This window comes from Nansenia antarctica (assembly GCF_963989245.1).
Source record: "Nansenia antarctica genome assembly, chromosome: 6".
Lineage (NCBI taxonomy): Eukaryota > Metazoa > Chordata > Actinopteri > Argentiniformes > Microstomatidae > Nansenia > Nansenia antarctica.
Genome location: NC_137676.1, coordinates 39,894,431 through 39,918,141, shown reverse-complemented (window position 1 = coordinate 39,918,141; position 23,711 = coordinate 39,894,431). Strand labels below are relative to the sequence as shown.

Below are 23,711 nucleotides of genomic sequence, written 5' to 3'. Positions count from 1 at the left end.
ACCATACGGTATTTTCTTTGCCTTTAAATTACAATTGAAAACACATCCCTCAACTTACAGGAATTTATGTGATAATGTACAGTAAGTTTGCTTATCCAACACCACTATAACATATATTACACATAGCTTTCTCACAAACAATTTGTTGTTCCACCATGGTGTGCAAGTTTATCTCTGTACATCATATACTAAAATCTCAAACTGAAAAATAGAAAACAATTCTAAAAGTACAATCCAGGCAAAACAGCCAAAGTACATAATTCTTAAACAGAATAGTTTGCTCACCCATGCAAACTGTTTATCCACATTTTATGATCAGAGGCACCAGTTCTCATTGAACTCAGGCACTGACACAAACCAAGTTACAATCAATCTGTCAAGACTAGCAGGTGCTCCTGGGTAACGCTCAACAGACCATGAATGAGCCCTGGAAGAAGAGAGGAGTCAATGGTGTCCTTTAGGAGCAGAAGAGCAGAATACTACAGTAACATGAAACGCCACGTCTTCATAGGGATGCTATAACAACAGCACATCATGTTGTATCAATCCTCTGGCAACAGTCACAAGTCCAAATGAGTAGTCCCAGTCTACACAGGGTTCCAGCCCTGCGGTTTGGAGAGAGTGGCAATGTGGCATGTTGTCTTGTCTTACACCCACGTCTCAGGCTGACTCCTGGGGCCTTTGGGTTTTGAAAAACGAGTCCCAAATCCTGGAGGCAGGAAACCGTTTTTTTGTGTGTAAATATGACATTTTGGAATGTTTCACAATGAATGTTTGGGATTTGGGGGGATTAGTGTTGTGCAAGGCAAGGCAAGCCTAACCAAGCCTACCAAATTTGAAGATTGATGATGAGGCACCATAAGAAGAGGGAGGAGGAGGTCCTGAGTGGTTAGGAACAAGTGCTGGGGCTGTCTTTGCTGAGGGAGGAGGGATTGTACATCCTATTAGTTACCAGGGATACTAGTGAATATTCCAGCTTAGTGTTACAATAACTAAAAATATAATAACTGAACCAGATATTATCAGTGACTTACGCTTGTGTTTGTTCCTAAAAAACAAGCTCTGAAAAAAAGACCAGAGACGATTGATTTTAGATCATAATGTGATACGAGTCAAAGCAACACCTGAGAATTACTGGTAGTATAGTTCTCTTGAAGATCCTCTTTTTATGAAACAACAAACACAATGGTGAGCTGTCAACAGTAGCTACAGTACGTGCCAGGCATTACCATGGTTCTAGACATGCCCTTCCCACTGCTCTTGTCTGAGGGTTCCTCAGTGGTTCCAGTGCTGGTGGAAACCCTGTTGTTCACAGACTGAGGGGCCGCTGCTGCTGAGAGACAAAAGATTCTCACAAGATGTAATACAGTATAAACCTAACTCTGTGTTCAGTATAATCATGAAGGGTTGGATTGGTGTGATAAGAAGAGTTGTAAGAAAAGGAGGGGTCAGAGATGTATACTAAACAAGGTCCTCTGTCAGTGAGAGACCTCACTGTCGCGTTTCCGGGACCACTCACCACATCCTCCCCCAGCTAGGGCCACAGGGGGCGGAGCCACCAGTTGAACGGTAGTCAACGGCTCTGTAGAGGAAACATCCACATACCTTTTGAATTACTCAAAAACATGATCAACAACTCCTAAAAGTGAAGGAACTTGAAAGTGAACCTGATTGCCTTACAATGGGCTCTCCCTGACATCAGATATGGATTAAGACTACCCTCTAGTGGCAGAAATAGGTACCTCTGCCTATTGACTCATCATGTCCTCCATCATGGTGACACAGGTGATTATGTAAGCAGCCTGGGTAGAATTACTCCATTCGCTGCTCTCTTATTGAGGCCGGTTGTTGAGGTGTGAGGAAATGGGGGCCAAGAGCAGCCGTGAAGAATAAGTTGAAGTCAATGTAGTGAAGTTTAGTAGTTGCTCTCTCTAAAATCTCACCAGACTGATAGCAACAAGAAGTAGCAGCAAGAAGAGAGACGGAAGAGTAAAGGATGCTCATGAAGGGGGAAAACACCTTACCTTGCCTTGAACCTTTTGTCCGAACACTCTGAGGGGAAAAACATCAGTACAAACATGTGTGTTAATGCAGTCTACTTAACAGCTGGAATGTCTGAGTCATCGCCTGAATCACGACTGGGATCGGAAATGCCCTTGGCTGTTAATAGCCCTTGAAGGATATTTACCGAAATGATTACATACCCACCATCTATAACACCAACTACAGTATGGGGATTGGCAGGCAGCATCGCATAATGTACAGTACCATTAGATAGATTATGTTTGGTGTTTACAGAGTTCTCTCCAACCATAATATCTTCCTACAGCCATGACAGCTAACAGCACTCTGGCCTTGTGAGTCTCCCTTACCTTGCTCCTGTTCATGACGACATCCAGGAATCTCTTAGGCTGGGCGTTCCCTGCCCATTCTGAGGAGGTCCCGATCCTCGGAGAGATTTCGGTGCCGGTCTGCAGGCAGGTGGCGCTGTTCGGGTGAACTGCACAATCAGTGCAAAGGTTAGGTTTAATTCAGTGTCTACAGAGCAGGTTAACACTTCCATCTGTTGAGTCACTTGCCACGGAAAGTCTTGTTACTTGACATGTTTACATGTCTTTTGGGGGTTCAGATGTTGACAATAGTCCTATAATGACAGATGGGAGCGTATTTCTCCCAGAGTGATGAAGAGGAGATGTGCTCACCTTCCTCAGTGACCAGTAAGAAGGAGTCAGGGGTTCTCTCTGGCAGAGGAGGGGTCAGGCTATCACAGGCTTCACAATGACAGGAATCACAAGTCAGTGAGCAACCATACCTCCTACTCATGGCCATAACGACACAACATGGAAAAGGTTCCTCAATTCTCTTGTTGCCATGGTGTCGTGTTCTCATTTCCTCAGCACAGTGTGAATATTATTATTATAGATATGAATTATATACCATCCAGACATAGTCCTATAATTGGCTTTTGTCTGAGCTAACATAAATCAGCCTGTAGTTTCTGCACACTCAAATTAGATTATTTTGTGTCACTTGGGTCAGTTTAAGACCTTCATAAAGGATCTGTCATCTGAGGAGTGCACATGTTCATTGATTATATTGTGGAAATTGACTTTGTAATTGATTTGTGATCAATGAATTGTATTATGGTTGTAATTTGAATGTACATTTATGATCTGTTTCATGTTTGTAAAGCAGGGCTCCTCTGAAAAAGAGACCTCTCAGTAGGACCTCCCCTGCCTTTAATAAAGGTTTATTATTTTTATTAATAATAATAATAATAATAATATTTTTAAAAATATATATATATAAGCTGAAAGTGGAACTGAATCCATACTGAGCTCATGTGTTACACTGTAGTCTGATCCTGTAACATGTGATCATCATCAAGTGATGATACCACCTGATCTTACCTTGAGGTGAAAGCGGAGGGGTCAGAGGGCAAGGAGGTGGAGGAGAGGGGAGATCTGGGGGTGGGCCAGATACAGGAACCAGGAGCGTAACTGGGGGTAGTACTGAAGTGGGAAGAGGCCAGACTAGGATTAGCAACATTTGCATATGGAATTGTCTAAATCTCAATTAGCACAATACGATAATAATAGTTATTAAAATACACCATAGCACAATACTGTCTTGCTTATAGAATTAATCTATACATAATGTTTAACAGTGTTTTGGTGGGAAGTGATTATCAAAAATGACAACAAATAAAGGGAGATGATTTTGGATCAACAACCCAAGAAAAAAAAACGTATTTGCCCTCCTGAAAATGCTCTGTGACAAACTTACCAGAGGATGTCATTTTCACTTTACAGCTCTGAAAGAAAGTGAATAAGTATGTTAGTGTGCTCCAAAGCAACAGTGTCTCATTTGAATGGTGGAGATCTATCTGTTATCTTAAATCAAGGAAACAGTTGAAACACAAGCGTAAACTGTGTAAATCTCAGTCTGTTTATAAATCTGGAAGGGTAATCTCTTGTGACAGGGAGTGACAGAACCTGTCTTGGTCTGTATCGGTGGAATGTCACACCTCAAACCGGGTGTGGGCGGAATGACAGTAGAATAGAGAGTGAAATTCTGTAAGCACCTATTCTCAGTGGTGCCTTGGGGGTTGGGGGGGGGGGGGGACCTCACTGTGACTATGCTGGCTTGGCCCAGACCTAGGATGACTCACCTTGCTCCTTATCCAGGTTTTCTTCTCCACCAGCGCTGGCTTGTCCCCTGAACCTCCAGACCACTCAGCCGACATCCCAACCCTGCTGCTGCTGCTCTCTGCTGGCCTGTACTGGACCACCTTCTCCACCAGGTCTGAAAGGGTGGCCAAAGCCAAAGAGAAGGTTGTTTTTTTTTAAGCAATGCTAGTCGAATCAAGACTATGACGTTGTTCGTGAACGTCTGCCACCCGTCAGCCGCACCCTACCCTCGTTGACAGCCAACACAAAGGATTCTGGGGTTCTTTCTGGTAGAGCGGGGATAGGTGAGGGGGGGCTCTCTGTGGACGAGATGAGATAGAGGTAAGGGGGGGGGGGGGGGTGATGTGTGTTTTGACTGCTTCATTGTGGAGATGGGAGCACATAGCTCCCCATTTCGGCGGACATCTCCACTCACCGATCCTCCGGAGAGCTTCGGTGGCAGCGTCCGGTGGGATGAGGACCTCTAACCTCTCACTGGTGTCACGCTGGAGCCCTGAGGGCACACAGTTAAAGCTTTAGGGGGGGGGGGCACATCGTCGTGTTGACATTGTGATTACATAAGGGGAAGATGCGTGTTTATTCTAGAGATAGGAACACAAGATGGCCTCCCCGTGTCAGACCCACGTGTCCACTCACCCATCCTCCTGAGAGCTTCGGCGGCAGCATTAGGTGGGATGATGACCTCTGACCTCTCACTGGAGTCTCGCTGGCGCTCTGAGGGCACACAGTTTTCCACAGCTTTAGGGGAGGGGGGACATTATCGTGGTGGGAGGTGCTGTACTGTATGTTCGCTTCAGTGGATCATTCCAACAAGTCCTAGAAGGACTTGTTTCTTTTTTCTATTTCAACGCTCAAGACCAAGTGCTAACACATTGATCCGAGTTTGTTCCAGATTCTAGATGGGTCTAAAGCGCTCAGCGCTCAGAACAATATCCACCTGCATCAGCAGCTGCCTCCAGTAAATAGGAGCCAGGGGTTCGCTCGGGTAACGGAGGGGGGTCCTCATCTGAAGAAGCAATATCCGCACCTATAGAGAAGCATACAATTAAACACACACACACACACACACACATCCTCTCAATCTTACACGTTCATAGATACAATAATGTACTGTTTTATTAAACGGATATTTCGTTGACACAGACAGATATACCCTCTGACCTGGGGCAGTGGTGGGCAGCACTGGCACCTCCAGTGGCAGGTCGTTAAGAGTCAAACCGGGCCCGTTAAATGCCCACCCCAAGTCCTCAGTTGACCACCGGGTGGTCTCAGTGTCCAGCGGTGAGTTCAGCGGAGAGTCAGGCCCAAAGTAGGGGTCCTCCACTGTGAGACAGAGTGAGTTGGAGACCACAGGGACCAGCACCCTGTCGTTCTCCACGTGGACCTGGCTCAGGGCTCTGTGAGTGGCCTCCTGCCCCTGGGTCAGGGTGGTTCTGATGGGCTTGTTGTGGCTAGGCCCCCCCTGCCTGAGGTCCTGGCTGGTGGGTAGGTTGGAAGACGGTGTCTGGGGGAGGTAGGGTCTCTGCAGATCCCTCTGCCTGAACCTGTCTCTGTCTCTCATGGCGCTGAGGATGTCTGAGGGGGAGCGTGGGTCACCGACACACTCCTCTGATGCAGCAGTGTGGACTAACGGTGTGAGGTGATTGGGTATTCCACCCGGCTCCTCGCTCTGTGTGCACCTGGAAGGCAACAGCAATTACCCATCATCTAAACATTTATACTCCAAGAGGAATTCATCTCTCTATAATTGTATTTAATGTTTCAATAAGTACTAAGTTAGAATGATGAGAGTGAATCCATGTTACACCTTTTACTGCATAGTTTAAACACATTCAAGTTGAATTTTCAACATTGTAAACATTCAGATTTTGCTACAGTACCGAGATAGCAAAACAGTGATATAGAGTAGCCTTTGAGGATTGTAGCCATGCACAATGAGCAAATCCTAAAGTATCAGATTTGTTCGACGAAGACATGGTCATTTCCTGTCCTACCTCTGTTCTCTCTCTGTCTCCAGTCTATACTGTGGTTGTGGTTCTTGGTCCGGTTCCGGTCCAGATTCCTTGCTCATGTCAGAGAGGTCACTGTCACTGGCTGTTGGGATGGGAGAGGGGACCGCTGGCACCTACACAGTTCATCACAATGACATCCTCGTTCTTTCATTGTCATTCATTGTTGACACAAAAACATGTTCAAGAAGCTAAGAAGAAGACCTGAAAATTCACTTCTGAATTGGCCAAGATGTTTTTATTTGTCTGCATTTCATATTTATGTATGTTTTATCATATTAATATATATACCCCTGACAGAAGGTATTCTTAGCCTTGCCTAATATGAGTACATTTTACTGTATTAGCGTGTTGTTTCCAAACATTGCGTCAATCTGACATCTCCCCAGCAAGCTTACTGACATAGTATGTCTATACAGAACATGATGACATGCTCTCAGTCTCTGTGGCCCTGCTCCTTCCTTCATTTGAGGTTCACTGTTACCACTGAGCATGTGATGATCACACTGCCTGCTTCCCAGTGTGTACCCAGTGTATCGCTTTCTTTCTCTCTCTCTCTCTCTGTCTCTCTCTCTCTCTCTCTTCTCTCTCTCACCTCCTGTCTGCTGGTGGCCATGGACTGGAGGTACTTCTCAAACAGGAACTTGATTGTTCGGTAGACCAACTCATACTGCTCCTGGAGGGGGGTGGGGGGAGAGACAAAACGGGTTCTGTTAGTTCTCATATCAGCTGCACGAGGAGTTTTCTGTGAAGCGTTTCACACCGATAGTCATGCAGCACTTTCACACAAAGGTTGCGGGGGGAGTCGCTCACATTAGTAATGGCTAAAAATGCTGCTCTACTTGTTGCAAATGTTATTGTGTACAGTGGTGTGGATGCCTGATACAGTGAGATACAGGCTTGTGGGAAGATCATATCTGAGGCGGCGGCTTGCCATGAAATATGTGTATGCCATTATGGCTACAATTAGAAGTGAGAGAGCTTCACCTTGGTTTGCACCACCGAGGGTCTCTGTTTTCGCATGTCTTCAACCAGGTCATAGATGCTGAAGTCATCTGTGATCAGCTAGAAATAAGCAAACATACTTGATGAACACAACTGATTATTGCACGCACGCACACACACACACACACGCGCGCACACACACACACACACACACACACACACACACACACACACACACACACACACCCACAGTAGTGAGCCAGATAGAGCAGCCTTTTGTCCCAGGCTCAGAGGAGATCCACTCCAGTGCAGTTTAGTACAGTGTATGTCTCTCTCACCTGTGTCTTCACCAGGTCCCAGGTGTAGTCGATAGCACACAGAGCACCGGTTCTACCACAGCCAGCACTAAGAGAACCAAGATCACACAGGCACACAGAACGCGGTCACATATCAAATACATAACACTGAATTACAGTCCCTTCGTCTGTTTATGACTGTGAGGTCAACACCAAATCCTCATTTAAATACACGTGAAATATCACAACACATATCATCTACAGTACAACCTGGGCAAAGTACTGGGCTAGTGTGAGTACTAGGCTATAAAAGTCTATTAATGTAGATGATACTGTAAGAACGTCATAATTCCAAAAATAATTTCCCCCATTGAGCACAATGACCCATCTATCTGGGATACATGTATTCGCTCTTTGGCTCCACAATCTGTGAACAGCAGTATAGTATGTCTACTCAGTATGACCGGTCACATCACCGCAGGCTGCAATTAGCACCGCTCCAAACCCTGCCAGGGCTGTCAACTCTGGCACATGTCCTCTGTCTGTCTGTCTGCCTGCCTGCCTGCCTGCCTGCCTGCCTGCCTGCCTGCCTGCCTGCCTGTCTGCTTACCTGTCTGTCTGCCTGCCTGCCTGTCTGTCTGCCTGCCTGCCTGTCTGCCTGCCTGTCTGCCTGTCTGTCTGTCTGTCTTTCTGCCTGCCTGCTTGTCTGTCTGTCTGCCTGCCTGCCTGCCTGTCTGTCTGTCGGTCTGTCTGTCTGTCTGCCTGCCTGCCTGTCTGCCTGCCTGCCTGCCTGCCTGCCTGCCTGTCTGCATGCCTGCCTGCCTGCTTGCCTGTCTGCCTGCCTGCCTGCCTGCCTGCCTGCCTGCCTGTCTGCCTGCCTGCCTGTCTGCTTGCCTGCCTGTCTGCTTGCCTGCCTGTCTGTCTGCCTGCCTGCCTGTCTGCCTGCTTGCCTGCCTGTCTCCAAGCCTGTCTGTCTCTCCCGGTCCCACCATTCCTGTTCCAGGTAGCCAAACTAACTACTAACCAACCCGGCACCAACATAGACAACAGGGGTTACAATACATGGCTTCATATGATGGAACGAGAGTATTTATGTACATCCGAATGAGTCAATAGACACTAAAAAGGTATGTACAAAGGCCATGTCAGTGGAGACACTGTTTATGTATCACTTTTGGGAGCAACACATCGACAACCTCACTCACTCTGGTCGTCTCTACAGTAGTATGGAGCCCTCCTATCGTCACTCCCTGTGGGATGACTGTGAGCATGGGGCGCATACACATAGAACCAGTGTCCTACACATGCAATCATAATGATTACCACCACAGCGTCTTTCGGTGTACTGAGGCAAGTTGCCATGGTTCTGACTGAGGGGACCATCCACGTACGGTTCTACTCTATTCTATTTCTACACGCAGGCATAGCCTGTGACTGAACATTCCGTTCCTGGGAGCTCATCTCTACCAGGAGGCGCGGGCATGTTGTGATCCCTCTGGTGTGCCACACCTCCGCGGCAGGCTGGCAGACACGACACTACCGCTGCTGCACTCCTGAACGACTGAATAGCTAATTACTGTATATCATAAACCGCTCAAATACTCCACGGCGTTATTAACGCCTCAGGTACGGGGGTTCCATCTGGTCGGGCTGGCTCGCTCGAATGAGGAACCAGCTGTAGCGCTTGTGTTTCTACAGCTGGACCCAGAATGGTTAACAGGTATCATATAGCGAAAATGAATCACTTCCCGAATGTCACAGGCAAGGGGATGTCTTGTCGTGTCTCTGTCTTTGAGTGTGCGACACATGACTAGCGAACCGGGCCTTGTCAAACATGTCGAGCAGCTTTCAAAGAGGGGGGCCAACTCGTGGAATTTCCATGTGTCACCGCGGTCACGGCAACAGCTAAGGCTGGAAACACGCTGTGTTGTTCTGTGTCTTACTCATAACAGAGAGAGAGCTAAAGGAGGAGAGGGTTGAAGAGAGCTTCGCCCTGGTTAAGATTGTGCAGTGAGTATGAAGTTCTGAACGGTAACGTGGAAGATATGAGAACAAAATGGTTCAGCTGTAACCATGGCTTCAGAGGTGAAATCTACAAGGCGTTCACACCTAGTGGGCTGTTAGCCATCCGCCCACACACACTTCCTGTGTGTGTCTGAGAGAAGGGGGGAGGCTCACCCACAAAGGGGGGCCAAAACAGGATGCCTACAAATTACAAAATAATGTTCCATCCACAGAAGTATCACTGTTTCACAAGGTAGGCCCTGCGTTCCCCCTCCCCCTCCCCCGCCACCCCCATCAGACACAGCGAGTCACATTCAAAAGAACACAAATGTCTTGTCTGCAGGTCTATTTGTGTCATGCTTTGAATCAACTCATCATCTCACAATGAGTCAAACCTCAGATCTTAACTCTAAGCCATATATGGCAACAATGCCCATAAGAGACTTGCTTCGTCCTGTAAGAGTAAGCCTGGTTGTGTATGAAGCAACATTGAGTTCTCCCCCCACTGAGATGAGGGTTACCTTGTCATGAGGTTTATTCCATGGGGTTATCTTATTAGACATCCTACCAGAGAGTCAGGGCCAGGGCTAGGGCTAGGGCCAGGGCTAGGGCTAGGGCTAGGGCCAGGGCCAGGGCTAGGGCTTAGGGCTAGGGCCAGGGCTAGGGCTAGGGCCAGGGCCAGGGCTAGGGTTAGGGCTAGGGCTAGGGCTTAGGGCCAGGGCTAGGGCTAGGGCCAGGGCCAGGGCTAGGGCTAGGGCTAGGGCTAGGGCTAGGGCTTAGGGCCAGGGCTAGGGCTTAGGGCTAGAGCTAGGGCTTAGGGCCAGGGCTTAGGGCCAGGGCTAGGGCTAGGGCTAGCTAGGAGAGCTAACCTGCAGTGGATACAGATGGGCACATCCTCGTGGGCCATGTAGGAGTGCATCTCCGTCAGCAGCTCCAGGATGGGGGGGATGGAGTCTGGAACGCCGTGGTCGGGCCAGTTCACATACTGCAGCTGACGCAGGCTACGGCTCCACTGGAGGACACACACACACACACACACACACCAGGACACACAGTTCACTGTCATTGCCCATATGAGATTTGAGTTGGTTTAGTGATGCTGTAAGACATCAGCAGGTGGAGGTGGATGGATAGGAGATATTAGTCGTTCTGGCTTGCATTTTCCCGGTGCACAAGGCTACTTAGTCTTACTATGGCGTTCTTGGCACCAACAGTACAGTGTAACCGTGCACTGCACTACATGACACATCTCTGTGAGATCCAAGTGATCAAAGTGCAGAACGACAGTACAGTAGCCTGCACAGAACCACCCACTGAATATTCCATCACACATCTGTGACCACAACAGTGTTTTTAAGATTCATATCTTGTCTGCAGACTGTGGCCATTATAATGCTGAAATCTGCAATTCGTCTTTTAGGATTATCTCCACAACTCAATTTTTCCAATGTGGGTGTAAACAGGGCTTACATTGCGGTAGGTCACCCTCAAGGTCCTTGTCACATGGTCCCCTTTACTCTCCTCAGAGTCCTGCAAGCAAATACACAGAGTTGGCAGTTTAGCATTCTTTTTGTCAAAGAACAAAATGTGCTTATTCTTGCTTTCTTTTAACATGGGAATGACATTGGTGTAGATCACTTAACAAATGTGTCTGGTGAAAAGGGCCGCATGTGGGCAATTCTAAAATCGCGCAAATGAGCAAAAAGGTTCTTCTTCTTTTTTTGGTGTTGAAGAGCCCACTCGATATAAAAAACAACAGTTTAAGGATCACTAAATGCTTATAATTTGTGAATTGGATTCACTGTCTCGTCTGCCCTAGGCTACTGGCTAAGTGATACATGGCTTGTAAACAAACTTACATTTTAGGACGTGTTCAAAAGCAAGTGTTTTTAGCATGTTAGTTAGATGTTTGCAGCGATGTTCCTTTTTAGCCACTAGCTATTAGCAGCTGTTTTGAGTGTGTTATGATTCAGAGCGATAATTCTTCGGTATTTGGTTTGAGTTGTACCAACATTCAAATAAGCATATCTTCTTCAACTATTTCAGATTTCAATGTATGATGATATCATTTGAAAGCTTACAATGCCCTACTTGAGGACTTTTTAACCAGACCCTGTCACAAATGCTGTTGTTCTTCTGAACATATCTTGTACTGTAAAAGACCCTGAGACTTAATGTGCTAAACATCTGTTTATCAATACATTTGCTGTACATGCCTCACGTTAGATAATAATAATAATATTTTTTTTTAAATAATAATAATAATCCATTTCAAGTCATCGCTGTAGTGATGATCACAAAGAGTTGTAGAAGTTGGATATGGAATAGACATCACAGACAGTTGGATATGGAATAGACATCACAGACAGTTAGATATGGAATAGACATCACAGACAGTTGGATATGGAATAGTGATCACAGACAGTTGGATATGGAATAGACATCACAGACAGTTAGATATGGAATAGACATCACAGACAGTTAGATATGGAATAGACATCACAGACAGTTGGATATGGAATAGTGATCACAGACAGTTGGATATGGAATAGACATCACAGACAGTTAGATATGGAATAGACATCACAGACAGTTGGATATGGAATAGACATCACAGACAGTTGGATATGGAATAGTGATCACAGACAGTTGGATATGGAATAGACATCACAGGCAGTTAGATATGGAATAGACATCACAGACAGTTGGATATGGAATAGACATCACAGACAGTTGGATATGGAATAGACATCACAGACAGTTGGATATGGAATAGACATCACAGACAGTTGGATATGGAATAGACATCACAGACAGTTAGATATGGAATAGACATCACAGACAGTTGGATATGGAATAGACATCACAGACAGTTGGATATGGAATAGACATCACAGACAGTTGGATATGGAATAGACATCACAGACAGTTAGATATGGAATAGACATCACAGACAGTTGGATATGGAATAGACATCACAGACAGTTGGATATGGAATAGACATCACAGACAGTTGCACACTTCTCAGTCCCCTGAGCAACTGTGATGTCTATTCCATAGAAAGAACCAAAGCAGGAAGTGGTCAATGAGAGAGAGGAAGTAACCGTACTCACGCAGTAAATAGTAAACGGGTCACAGACAAATGCGTCCTCTTTTTTCTCTGGCCAGTAGCGTTCACACTTTTTCTGCAAAAGAGAACATCTGTCAACAGTACAGTACAAACGTACAGCAACATGCTAAATGCAACAGCAATGCATTCTAAAACAGAAATACAGTATACAAATGAATTGTGGAGCAACAACAACATATGTCATCATTCACCGTGTGTGACTTATTAGAAGACAAGGATGTTGTCGGTAAAACCACACAGGACAGGCGAACAGAACAATATGTCCTCATTCAAAGCACACATGCAGTAGTAATTCAATATCGTTTAGTGTGTGTGTGTGTGTGTGTGTGTGTGTGTGTGTGAGTGTGTGCGTGTGTGTGTCAAATTGTGGAGTGCACTTACTCGGCCCATCTCAAACTCCCTGCACACCATTACTATGACCTATAAGACAAGATCACAATCAGTCAAAAAGTCAACATTACACAATAATACGAGAGAATGAAAGACAGAGAGAGAGAGAGAGAGAGAGAGAGAGAGAGAGAGAGAGAGAGAGAGATTGGGTACAGCAGAGTGTACCTCTATGTCGTACTCCCAGAGCATCCTCCAGAAGTCCAGGATGGTGTGGGGCAGGGGGCCCTGGGTGGCGATGTAAGCCCTGGAACCAGACACTCCCTAGGGACGCACACGGCATCGGGACACATGGAGGTAAACAGTAACGTAACCACTGCGTATTCATTACTTGTCTTTGGTCAAACACCTGCTGAGACACCATGGCAGTTCTAAGAATGCAGATGTTTGTTCCATCGTGTGTTCTATCACCATCTGGCTGATGTTAGGATAGCCGAGGGTCTTTACCAGACTCCCCCCCACTCCAGCCCCTACCTTGATGAAGCTGGCATTAATGTAGTCTGTGTCATGTTTGGAGGTGGTGAGGGAGAGCTTCACTCTGCTGTGGTCAACTGAGGAGAGATGGGGAAAGAGCCACGCTATACGTTACCATGAGAGGAGATAGGACTCGCTGTATCAATAGCCTCCGAGCTTGAAGCCACATTTTTTTTGCTACTTTGATCTATCGACATTATGGCTGGAGGTTGTCCTGATCACATGATCTGCACCTGACCAGGTGGTGGGTAAAACCTCCAGGCCAAGTGCTACATGAAGACCTCTGCAGAATGAAAACGCACAATATGAGGTGCTTGTTCATCAGATGTTAAGTACATTAATATCAGGGAAAAGGGTTAGGGTTAGGGTTCACTCACAGGGAACAATGTCCTTGTAACGGTTCTTCTTCACGTTCTCCTGCTTGTCTGCTGCCTTGGTAGGATACGTTCTGTCGGTGCGGTACTTGACGGACTGCTTTTTCAGCCTCTGCAACAGAGAAAAGAAGGTTACGGAACACAACGTTTTCAATCATAGAATTTTGCTTTCGTTATTTTCTGCTGTCACCTCGCTAGAAAACCAGAGGTTGCTGAGGAGAATGGGATGCCATGACGATGGAGGTACTGCACACAGCAATACTGACATTACCCATGATTCATGGCACACACAAGTCAGATATGACACAGTCAACAGAAAAGGTCATCAAGATGATTGTGTAAAATGGTGTTGACCTCGCCCAACACGATAGCACTGAGAACTCACTGCTGCACAAATCGTTGTTATCATCCGCAGAAGAACCTGTTCTTGCTGTAGAGCTAGTTTAAAAGTGAGAGGGAAGCAGGGTTTTTTTGTTCTAATGATGATGGTGGGTTTCATTGTTTGTCTGGAAATAATATGAGCAAGTTCATGTTCCTGTCCTTGAGTTAGGGAAGTCCTCAGTGTGGCCACCGGTAGTTTCACTTCTCCTCTCCAGTGTTAGTAAACTGTCACCCCCCCACCTCTACGCTAGAGTCAGTGTGGGAGTCACATTCATTGTGTGTGTGTGTGTGTGTGTGTGTGTGTGTGTGTAAAACTGTGCTCAAGCTCTCTTTCAGTATGTTGGGGGTTGGGGGGGCATGGGTTGTATCCATTTGCATTTCTCACTGGAAACAGACATGGCCGCGCAGACTCAATGAAGAGGACTTCCACTCTTCGAAGACTTGAGGAGTGACTGACAGTTCAAATAAAGACACGGCGTACCCCCTCCCTGTCTCCAACACACTGCTCTTTTTGTTCAGGCCTGGTTCTCACAGTGCTGCACAGCCAGGGCAGACCTAGCAGACCATCTGCAGCGCTTAGATCACAGAGCTCGTTTTGTTCCAAAAGGAAGTGATGCAAGGTCTTGTTCCCGCCGGGGGGACAGGGTGGACAGGGTGGCAGGGGCCTGACAGCAGCGGGTGGCTTGTGGAGAACGGGGCGCCGCCCTCAGTCACAGAGGTGTCGCTCATCCACATGTGATGTCATCCTGGGAACCGAGACCATGGAGCAGCCAGAGGCAGGCGTGCAGCATGTGTGTGTGTGTGCCTGCGTGTGTGTGTGTGTGTGTGTGTGTGTGTGTGTGTATGCGTGTGTGTGTGTGTGTGTCTGTGTGTGTGTGTGTGTATGTATGTGTGTGTATGTGTGTGTGTGTGTGTGCATGTGCGTGCCTGTGAGTGTGCGTGTGAGTGCATGTGTGAAAAATGATCATGCAGAGCTGCCGGGGGGGGGGGGGGTTGTTCTGCATCAGCCCCATAGCATTTGCCTGTAGATTTCCTTCCTCTTTTAGGGGGCCTTCAGTGATCACCGTTAGAGGAAGCTACAAAACCAGTGGTGGGGACCGCCATGGCTCACAGAAAAACTACAAACGCAGTAGCATACAGTATGTCACTCTCCTTAATATAATAGTCAAACGTATGTCACTTTCTTTCATAATATCTCCTTTCTTTTGTGAAATACTAACGACATTAGGCAAACTCATTATCACAGCACTTTTTTATGTAACCACTAAAACACACACACACACACACACACACATATGAACAAATACACTCACATGCACTGTAAAACAAAGATACATGACACTCTTAACATTTCCATGAGAAACAGGGTGAGACAGATCTGTGCCGGAGATAATCCCTCTTGCCAACAAAGAGATGGACTCACCGAGAACTCCCCTGCGAAGCCACACTCTGCCTCCTCCTCCTCAGCCTCCTTGCTCTCTACTTGGGCCAGGAAGCCCCTCAGTATCCCGTCTTGGTGCTCCATGGATGGACGCGCGCTGTCTGGGACGGGCCGGCTCTCTCAGGCATGTCAGGATACGGAGGGCCACGGGGCCATGGAGGAGTCGGAGGGTCTCTCAGGGCTGGGAAGATGAGGGGGGATGGGGGGGGGGGTGGACGCTGGAGTATGTCTGCTCTGAGGGGAGAGGGGGGGCGGGGGGGGTGGGTGAGAGGCTGATGAGAGCACTCTACAGCAGCTCTCACTCAACACTGTGGTAAGACACAGTTAGAGAGAGAGGAAGCCAGCAGCCAGCTAACAGGTTCTGTGGTCAGATAAAATGTATCGTTGCGCCCCCCTTGGTTGTCTCTCACTGGGTCCTAGAGCCGCCCTACGCCGATCAGGAAGCACCTCGACAATCTGTGTGAGAGAGACAGTGAGACAAACAGAGAGAGAGAGAGAGAGAGAGAGAGAGAGAGAGAGAGAGAGAGAGAGAGAGAGAGAGAGACAGAGAGAGAGAGAGAAAGAGAGAAAGAGAGAGAGAGAGGGAGACACAGCCGCTCAGAGAGAGGGAAAGGCAGATACTGTAGATGTACACACACATACAGGCTTGAACAGCTGTTCCAGAGTCAGAGTGTGCCGGAGGCCGCCCAGCCTGTTGTGTCACATTCAGGACACACAGGAGGGAGGAGGCAAGGGAGGGGCGAGGGAGGGGCCAGAGGGAGGGAGGCAGGCAGGCAGGCAGGCTGGGATCCTGTCTGACGAGTATCTCCCTCTCTGGAATTCTCCTCCAGAGCCCAGCTGGTCCATGCCACCCCAGGCACAGAGCATCCACCCCTTTAGTACAGTAAGAGCGTATCTCCTGCAGCGTATCTCCTGCAGCGTATCTCCTGCAGCCCACCTACAGCAGGAGAACTCAATCCACTCTTGTACACCATCTGAGGGCTGTTGAACTTACTGGCAAGCTTGTAGAGATGCTATGCAGTATGGTCGGAAAATGGTTTAACGTCAACAGTTGTTTCCTTTGTGTGGTAGCTGGACTTGTATAAGAAGAATGAATGGGTAGATAACAATAACAGTCAACTTACCGATAGTGCTCATGTCCACGGTACGGGTAAGCTATGCTATGCCTCTTGGTGAGACCTACTTAGTACATTCATTCTCTGTCATGTGGTGACTATTGCCAAGCCTGTCAGGTGCTGTGTCACCAGATGGACACAGAACAGAGCACCCTTCGAAAGAGGCTTAGAGCACAGCTGACTCAGGTCACGTTCCAGGTTGGGTACAACTCATCTATACTGATTAGCCAATATAGCAGCTTATCCAGCACTACAAAAGCATGGGGACAGATCTGAAGTGATTGCATTGCATTGCATTCAGTATGTCTTGGCACATTAGGATGAGCATGGAATGGCGGGAAATGAGATGGGCATCTCAGATCCTATGAGGATCATATGAACATGCTCTCTGTTTTTGTTTGGCGTTCACAGCGACTGTAACAAAGGAAGATCATTTGGGTTTGTTTTCTAGCTATTGGGAAATAAAATGAGGAACCTACAATCACCGTTCAACAGGTTATTCTCTCTGTCCATGTGTGTAGTAGGGTGACATCTAGTGGCAGATTTGAACAAATGTATCTTGCAGTGGAACTGTGAGGTGGAATTAGTCTATGGTGTTGACACATGTGTAACCCCTTAAAGGTGGCACAAACAGCTCTTTCTTTTGAAGCTGCTATTCAGTACCAAGAACATGATTGTGACCTAATGCTCTCTTTTTTTTAAATCTATAAATAAGAAATAAGAAACAAAGAAACACATTGTATAATGAAACCAAAACTCACCTCACACTAATGTGTTGGTAAAATAAGACCAACAAAAAAATAAGGATGAATTATGCTGCATGGCTATCAATTAAAATAGTGTATTAAGTCCTAGCACTTTGTTTTGATCAGGTTGCACATAGCAGATGTGAAAAGCCCATACTGCTGGTAGAGTAGAGGATGTGACCTACCACAGTCCGCTTGGAGGTCTTCATACATCCTCATCAAGTTGTTCATACCTGGTCTTACCATGAAGAGCGTGCTTTGTCTGCTGTTGCTGTGTCACTGTGAGTACTTTAATAACAACTCAATGTTTTCTAATTGTTAATGAGAACATTAATTTATAATATAATAATAATATCAGGTTTACCTTATTTGATATCAAACAATTAAAAAGAACAGAAAACTGATCTTGAGGGAAGAACTCCGAACAGAATGTCAGAATTCTGAGCAGGACACAATCATTTCTCATTGTTTGAATTGCACATGAACATTTTGCTCTTGGTAGCAGTTTTTTATAAAGCTATACTGTAGGTCTCTAAACAAACACACTCTAATGCTATAAAAAAAAGAAAAATTGTGATGAAATATTCTTTATACATCCTGCAACCAACGCCCCAACAACCCATACAACCACAGCACAACACACAAATTACAATACAGCTATCTAGGTATTAGGGACATACATTACAAGTCGGGACCCAAAACAAAAAAAGAAAGTAAATCAAATAACCCCCACCCACCCACCCCAGGGACCAGAGGACAACAGTCAATTACAATTGTGATTGCTATAAATGTTTGTATAGATTACATGTACACTGCTGTTGTTGACCTAGTTATATTGTGCCCTTGCCCTTCAAGCTAGGCAGACAGGATGTGCAGTGCACACGTCTATGGTTTCATAAGGCGCTGTAACCAGAGCAGGCTTGACCAACAATACTGCTTCAACTCTTTTTTGCTTCATGAATAAGACAAATGTCTCTTTAGACGAATGTACTTATTGTGAGTCACTCTGGATAAGAGCATCTGCTAAATGACTAACATGTAAATGTAAATGAAGTGACATGATCTATTTTCCAGCAAGTGTTCAGCTCCAGTGTGATAAAAGACAAATCCAGGCCAATGTTGGAAGTAGATTCGATCTCGTCTGCGATTATAAAGCAAATGGGTTCCTGTATAATAAGAAGTATTGGTGTCTTGGAGAGTCAAGGGCCACTTGTGTGGTTCTGATGGATACAGATGGCCTCGCCAACACTGAGCTCAGTCAAAGGGCTCGGATCATAGATCGACGGCAAAGAGGGCTGTTCATCTCTATGACGGGTCTCAAGTCAGAGGATACTGGAGTTTACTGGGTTGGGATTGACAAAGTCCACGCTGACATCATGATTGCAGTCCATCTAACTGTCACTGAGGGTAAGACTATATTCAGAATGTCATATTCTTTTCCTTTGTTGAAAATAAATTGATTGTATCATTTCTTTTTCTCCAACTTCACTCTTTGTATCATACAAATGTCATCATACATATTTGTTGTCTGGTACCCTGCAATGACAATAAAGTTGAATCTAATCTAATCTAATGTAAATAACATCTCTCTCCCAGTGGCTGTGTCCAAACCGCTGGTATGGCCCCTGGGCTCCATGAAGGACAGTTGCTGGGGACAGCCAGTGACAGTGCGCTGTGGCAGTGTACATGGCACCAATGTTGACTACACCTGGTACCAACACGCTCGCCCCCAGGACATCCACATTCAGAGCACGTCAGACCTGCAGCTCCACTGTGGCATCGTGGAGGAGGACAGGCAGTACTACTGTGGAGCCAGGAACACTGTGAGCCGCCAGCAGAGTGGGATTGTTTCTCTCTGGGCTCTGCAGCCTGACCAGAAGGACTGCATCTATAGCATTGATATTGAGGGTAAGTGCCATGGAAATAGTTTGGGGTAAACAAACAAAATTAAAACCATATCATGTGGCAGAACAAAACAACAAATCAACAGAATGACGCCAGGTCACATTTGCTGAGTGTTGTTACTATAGTAACGACACTGTTACTACACGGGTACAGAGAAACCTCATGCTACCAAGTGTTACTGCACTTCAATTTCCCCTTGACTGTTTTGACTATATCTCTCTCTGACTATATGACTATATTATCTCTACTTTCCGACACCATCAGGCCAAAGTGGCTACGACTGCAGTGACAGACTGAGGACCAGCACCGCCCCACCTCTGAGCACCTGCCAGGTTACTGAGCAGCCCTATCACCTTGGGAGCAGAAACAAGTCCACATTCAGCAACAACCAAACAGAGCAGGACTGGCTTTACATTAGGTAATACACTGTGTCTATAGCCCCACATCAAAAGTCATTACCAGGAAATGTGACTTGCCTTGAGGGTTAACAATGGTGCTACTTCTGTTGAGTTGGTTTAAGTGTGAAACTACTTTTACAGGCAGTGGTGTAGACTTCCTGTTAAGGTAAAGAAAGCAAAAAACCTAAAAAGTAACTATACGCTATGCATGCTTTTCAAATGAAAAACGTTTGATTTCAACATTTTGTGTTTCAGGGCATGGACAGGGTTACCTCTGTGGTATGAGGTCCTGCGCTGGCTTTTTCTTGCTTCCCTGCTGGTGACTGTGTGTGTCGTGCACAAGATTACACAAGTGTCTGATCAAAATGTCCCTTTTAATGACAATACCAATGTTCTTATGAAAACCCTTTATGTTCAAGGATCGTCTCCAGAGCAGAGAGCAGATAAGAGGAATTATGTATAGTTCAAGCTAAAATGTGTGTCAACGTTCTCACAACGTACATATACTGTATTTTAGATTTTTGCTGAAAATTGATAATGATAAATTGATAGAATAGATAACACGTGTTATCTTTTTGTCAGTACGCTATAGGGTAAATTTGTCAAATGCGCTGTAGATTAAAATGTACATCTTCATACACAAAGCATTTCCCATGTATTTTCAATAAAAAACGGTTTGCCCATGCATTTGTTCTTTAATAACAAAAGCATCTCAATAGACATACAGCAGATATAGAATCCTTGGCCCTCTACACACATTGAAAAGAAAGTAAACAAGTCAAAAATAAGAAGCAGAAAACAGTACATGGGGGTATTCCATCAAATCTGTGCTTAATTGAAAAAAGCCTGGTTTGAATTAACGTCGACTGTGACTAAAAAGCCTTGGCCCTACATTTTAGCCCTACCCCTCCGTTTTGCACATTCACGAGTAAGGGTAGGTGTGTCCCAATTCCCCTATTGTGTAGGGGTAAGGCCAAGTGGGGGGCTACATAGGGATTTTTTTCAGATGCACACTGCAAACCGAGGGTTAAAATAGAGGGTGAATCATCGGCAAGATACAAGTAGAAAACGAAAACCACAATTGTAATTATTTTCTCTTCGTTAATAAAGATTTTTTAAATCACTTCAAAGCAATCACTTCAAAGAATGTTCCTTTCCAATCAGCATTTTTAAATTGAGATTTAAAGCCTCAGCATTGATCTATTCTTCACACATGACTGGAGCACTGGGACGTTCTGTCCTTGTGATGGGAAGGTATTGCAGCTGTTTTGTCTGAGTTCATGTCCAGGTTGAGGCTGTGGGGTTGTTGTAGGAGGGGGAGAGCTCTTCCGCTTTTTGGTAGGCACCAGTGGAGGCTGGTGACTTCCAGAATTGAGGAGGCCAATTTTTTTCCGCTTGGAAAAAATTGAAGAATATTAAATTGAGTTGTAATAAAAACGAAATCGACTACATTAAAAATAAAACTGTTCAATAAATCCTAAATGTTGTCTACCTATTCGATGTATAAATCGCGCCAGAATCTCGCCGACTTCCTTGCTTCCATTGCCAAATGAGCTATTATTTTCAGGGATAATAGCCATGGGTGTTCTAGACGTGTCCTGCAAAGGACAAGTTGATAGGACACTCGTAGCCACTATGGCGAGTGTTTCTTTGACTGAAGTGACTGGCGAATTCTCAAAATGGCTTCATGTGATTGGACGAACAAAATGTCAATCTTTCAGCCCTGGACTCAATGCATGGTGAGGCCAGGCCTCCCTTGCCCACCCATTTTCAGTGATTTGAACATATTGCCATGAAAAAAATTGCATTACATTGACTTCTATGAGAAACCACTTTCCTGGGGGAGGCCTGGCCTCCCTCAATACAAACGGATAGGGATTCTGGCCTGTAGGTGCTTTACAATTGCAATATTGGGTTTTAGCCATGGAAAAATTCAGATTTATGAACAAAACAGAAATAATATTAAATAATAAATAATAATAAACAATTAAATAAACAATTAAAATATGTTTTTTGTTAAATAAATAAATAAATATAATTATTGCTTTTTTAAATCTCTCTCTCTTCTCTCAAATTATTGACCCCTATACTTTCTTTTATTTATTTTGTATGTTTCTTTTTATTATTACTACTCGATCTTTTCAGTTTGTAAAGCGTCTTTGAGTGCGACATGTGCTGCTGATGATGTCACAATAGCAATCTGACCAGAGCTCTGACCCACTGCTCTGGTTCTGTTACCGAGGACGATGACAGAACTTGATTGTGATGTCATAGAGGTGTATATGTATTTATATATATGCAGTAGCTTTATACACCACAAACAGTGTAGTACCAGACCACGAACCTGACAGTTACCAGAAAACTAATTGCAGTGAGATGGATATTCCACAAGATCTGAGCTATTTTACACCTTCTCTGGATCTCAACACATACGATGTTCTGTTGAGATCTTTATCAAAGGAAGACCTCTGCAGCTTCTTGACTCATTACTTGATAGAAGCTCAGAACCAGAACCAGGCGCAGGGACAAGGTCTCCACCTGAGTCCACAGAACCAGGCCCAGGGACAAGGACTCCATCTGAGTGCACAGAACCAGGCCCAGGGACAAGGACTCAATCTGAGTCCACAGAACCAGGCGCAGGGACAAGGACTCAATCTGAGTGCACAGAACCAGGCCCAGGGACAAGGACTCCACCTGAGTGCACAGAACCAGGCCCAGGGACAAGGTAATCTGAACAGACCTATCTTCTGTGCTGCTGGTGAGTACATTTCTTAAAGGTCCACTATAAATATATATATACTGTATGCCTTGCCACATAAAGCTCTTCAGCATTTACTGATTAATACAGTTTATATAAATTCATTTTATTTGTGTTTCACACTCTAGCCTCCAGCCGTGGACACGAGTTCAAGTTCAAGTTCAAGTGGACACGAGTCCAGCCAGCTGTCCCCACAGTCTCTTCTGCTGGTGAGTACATTTATTAAAGGTGCACTATATAAATATAATGGAATTTGTATTATTTAGACTTATGAATGCATATGATATGTTGTGTCTAGGACTCTGCACTGTGTACTGGATGTAAGCGCTTCCACATTAAGTCCAGTGTATCTGCCACATTGTTTCACTCTACTGTATAACTTGCCACATGAAGATCATCAACATTTACTGATTAATACAGTTTATTTAAATTTGTTTTATTTGCATTTCACACTCTAGCCTTCCTGCCTGCCTCCAGCCATGGACACGGTCCTGACTCCTTCATGGATAGGACTGCAGCACCTCAGCTGAGTCCACAGAACCAGGCCCAGGGTCTCCACCTGAGTCCACAGAACCAGGCCCAGGGACAAGGTCTCCATCTGAGTCCACAGAACCAGGCCCAGGGACAAGGACTCCACCTGAGTCCACAGAACCAGGCCCAGGGACAAGGACTCCATCTGAGTGCACAGAACCAGGCCCAGGGACAAGGACTCAATCTGAGTCCACAGAACCAGGCCCAGGGACAAGGACTCCACCTGAGTGCACAGAACCAGGCCCAGGGACAAGGTCATCTGAACAGACCTATCCTCCGTGCTGCTGGTGAGTACATTTCTTAAAGGTCCACTATACATATGTATATACTGTATGCCTTGCCACATAAAGCTCTTCAGCATTTACTGATTAATACAGTTTATATAAATTCATTTTATTTGTGTTTCACACTCTAGTCTTCAAGTTCCAGCCAGCTGTCCCCACAGTCTCTGCTGCTGGTGAGTACATTTCTTAAAGGTGCACAATATAAATATAATGGAATTTGTATTATTTAGACTTATGAATGCATATGATATGTTGTGTCTAGGACTCTGCACTGTGTACTGGATGTAAGCGCTTCCACATTAAGTCCAGTGTATCTGCCACATTGTTTCACTCTACTGTATAA

General features: G+C 45.5%; 1 protein-coding gene across 1 annotated transcript; it reads right to left on the bottom strand.

Moving 5' to 3' along the window:
• Nucleotides 1–1,196: 1,196 nt before the first annotated feature.
• ptpn22 (protein tyrosine phosphatase non-receptor type 22) lies at nucleotides 1,197–17,705 on the bottom strand (the record flags this gene model as incomplete). Its single annotated transcript, XM_080534433.1, has 23 exons — nucleotides 1,197–1,333; nucleotides 2,025–2,052; nucleotides 2,373–2,500; nucleotides 2,655–2,761; nucleotides 3,411–3,464; nucleotides 4,158–4,305; nucleotides 4,418–4,489; nucleotides 4,606–4,683; nucleotides 4,827–4,904; nucleotides 5,352–5,869; nucleotides 6,185–6,315; nucleotides 6,795–6,875; nucleotides 7,187–7,264; nucleotides 7,483–7,549; nucleotides 10,314–10,456; nucleotides 10,915–10,974; nucleotides 12,558–12,629; nucleotides 12,956–12,994; nucleotides 13,130–13,225; nucleotides 13,436–13,512; nucleotides 13,813–13,921; nucleotides 15,614–15,750; nucleotides 17,678–17,705. The coding sequence occupies 23 exons, from the start codon at nucleotides 17,703–17,705 to the stop codon at nucleotides 1,197–1,199; spliced, it is 2,466 nt and encodes an 821-aa protein (XP_080390559.1).
• Between the last annotated feature and the right edge of the window lie 6,006 nt (nucleotides 17,706–23,711).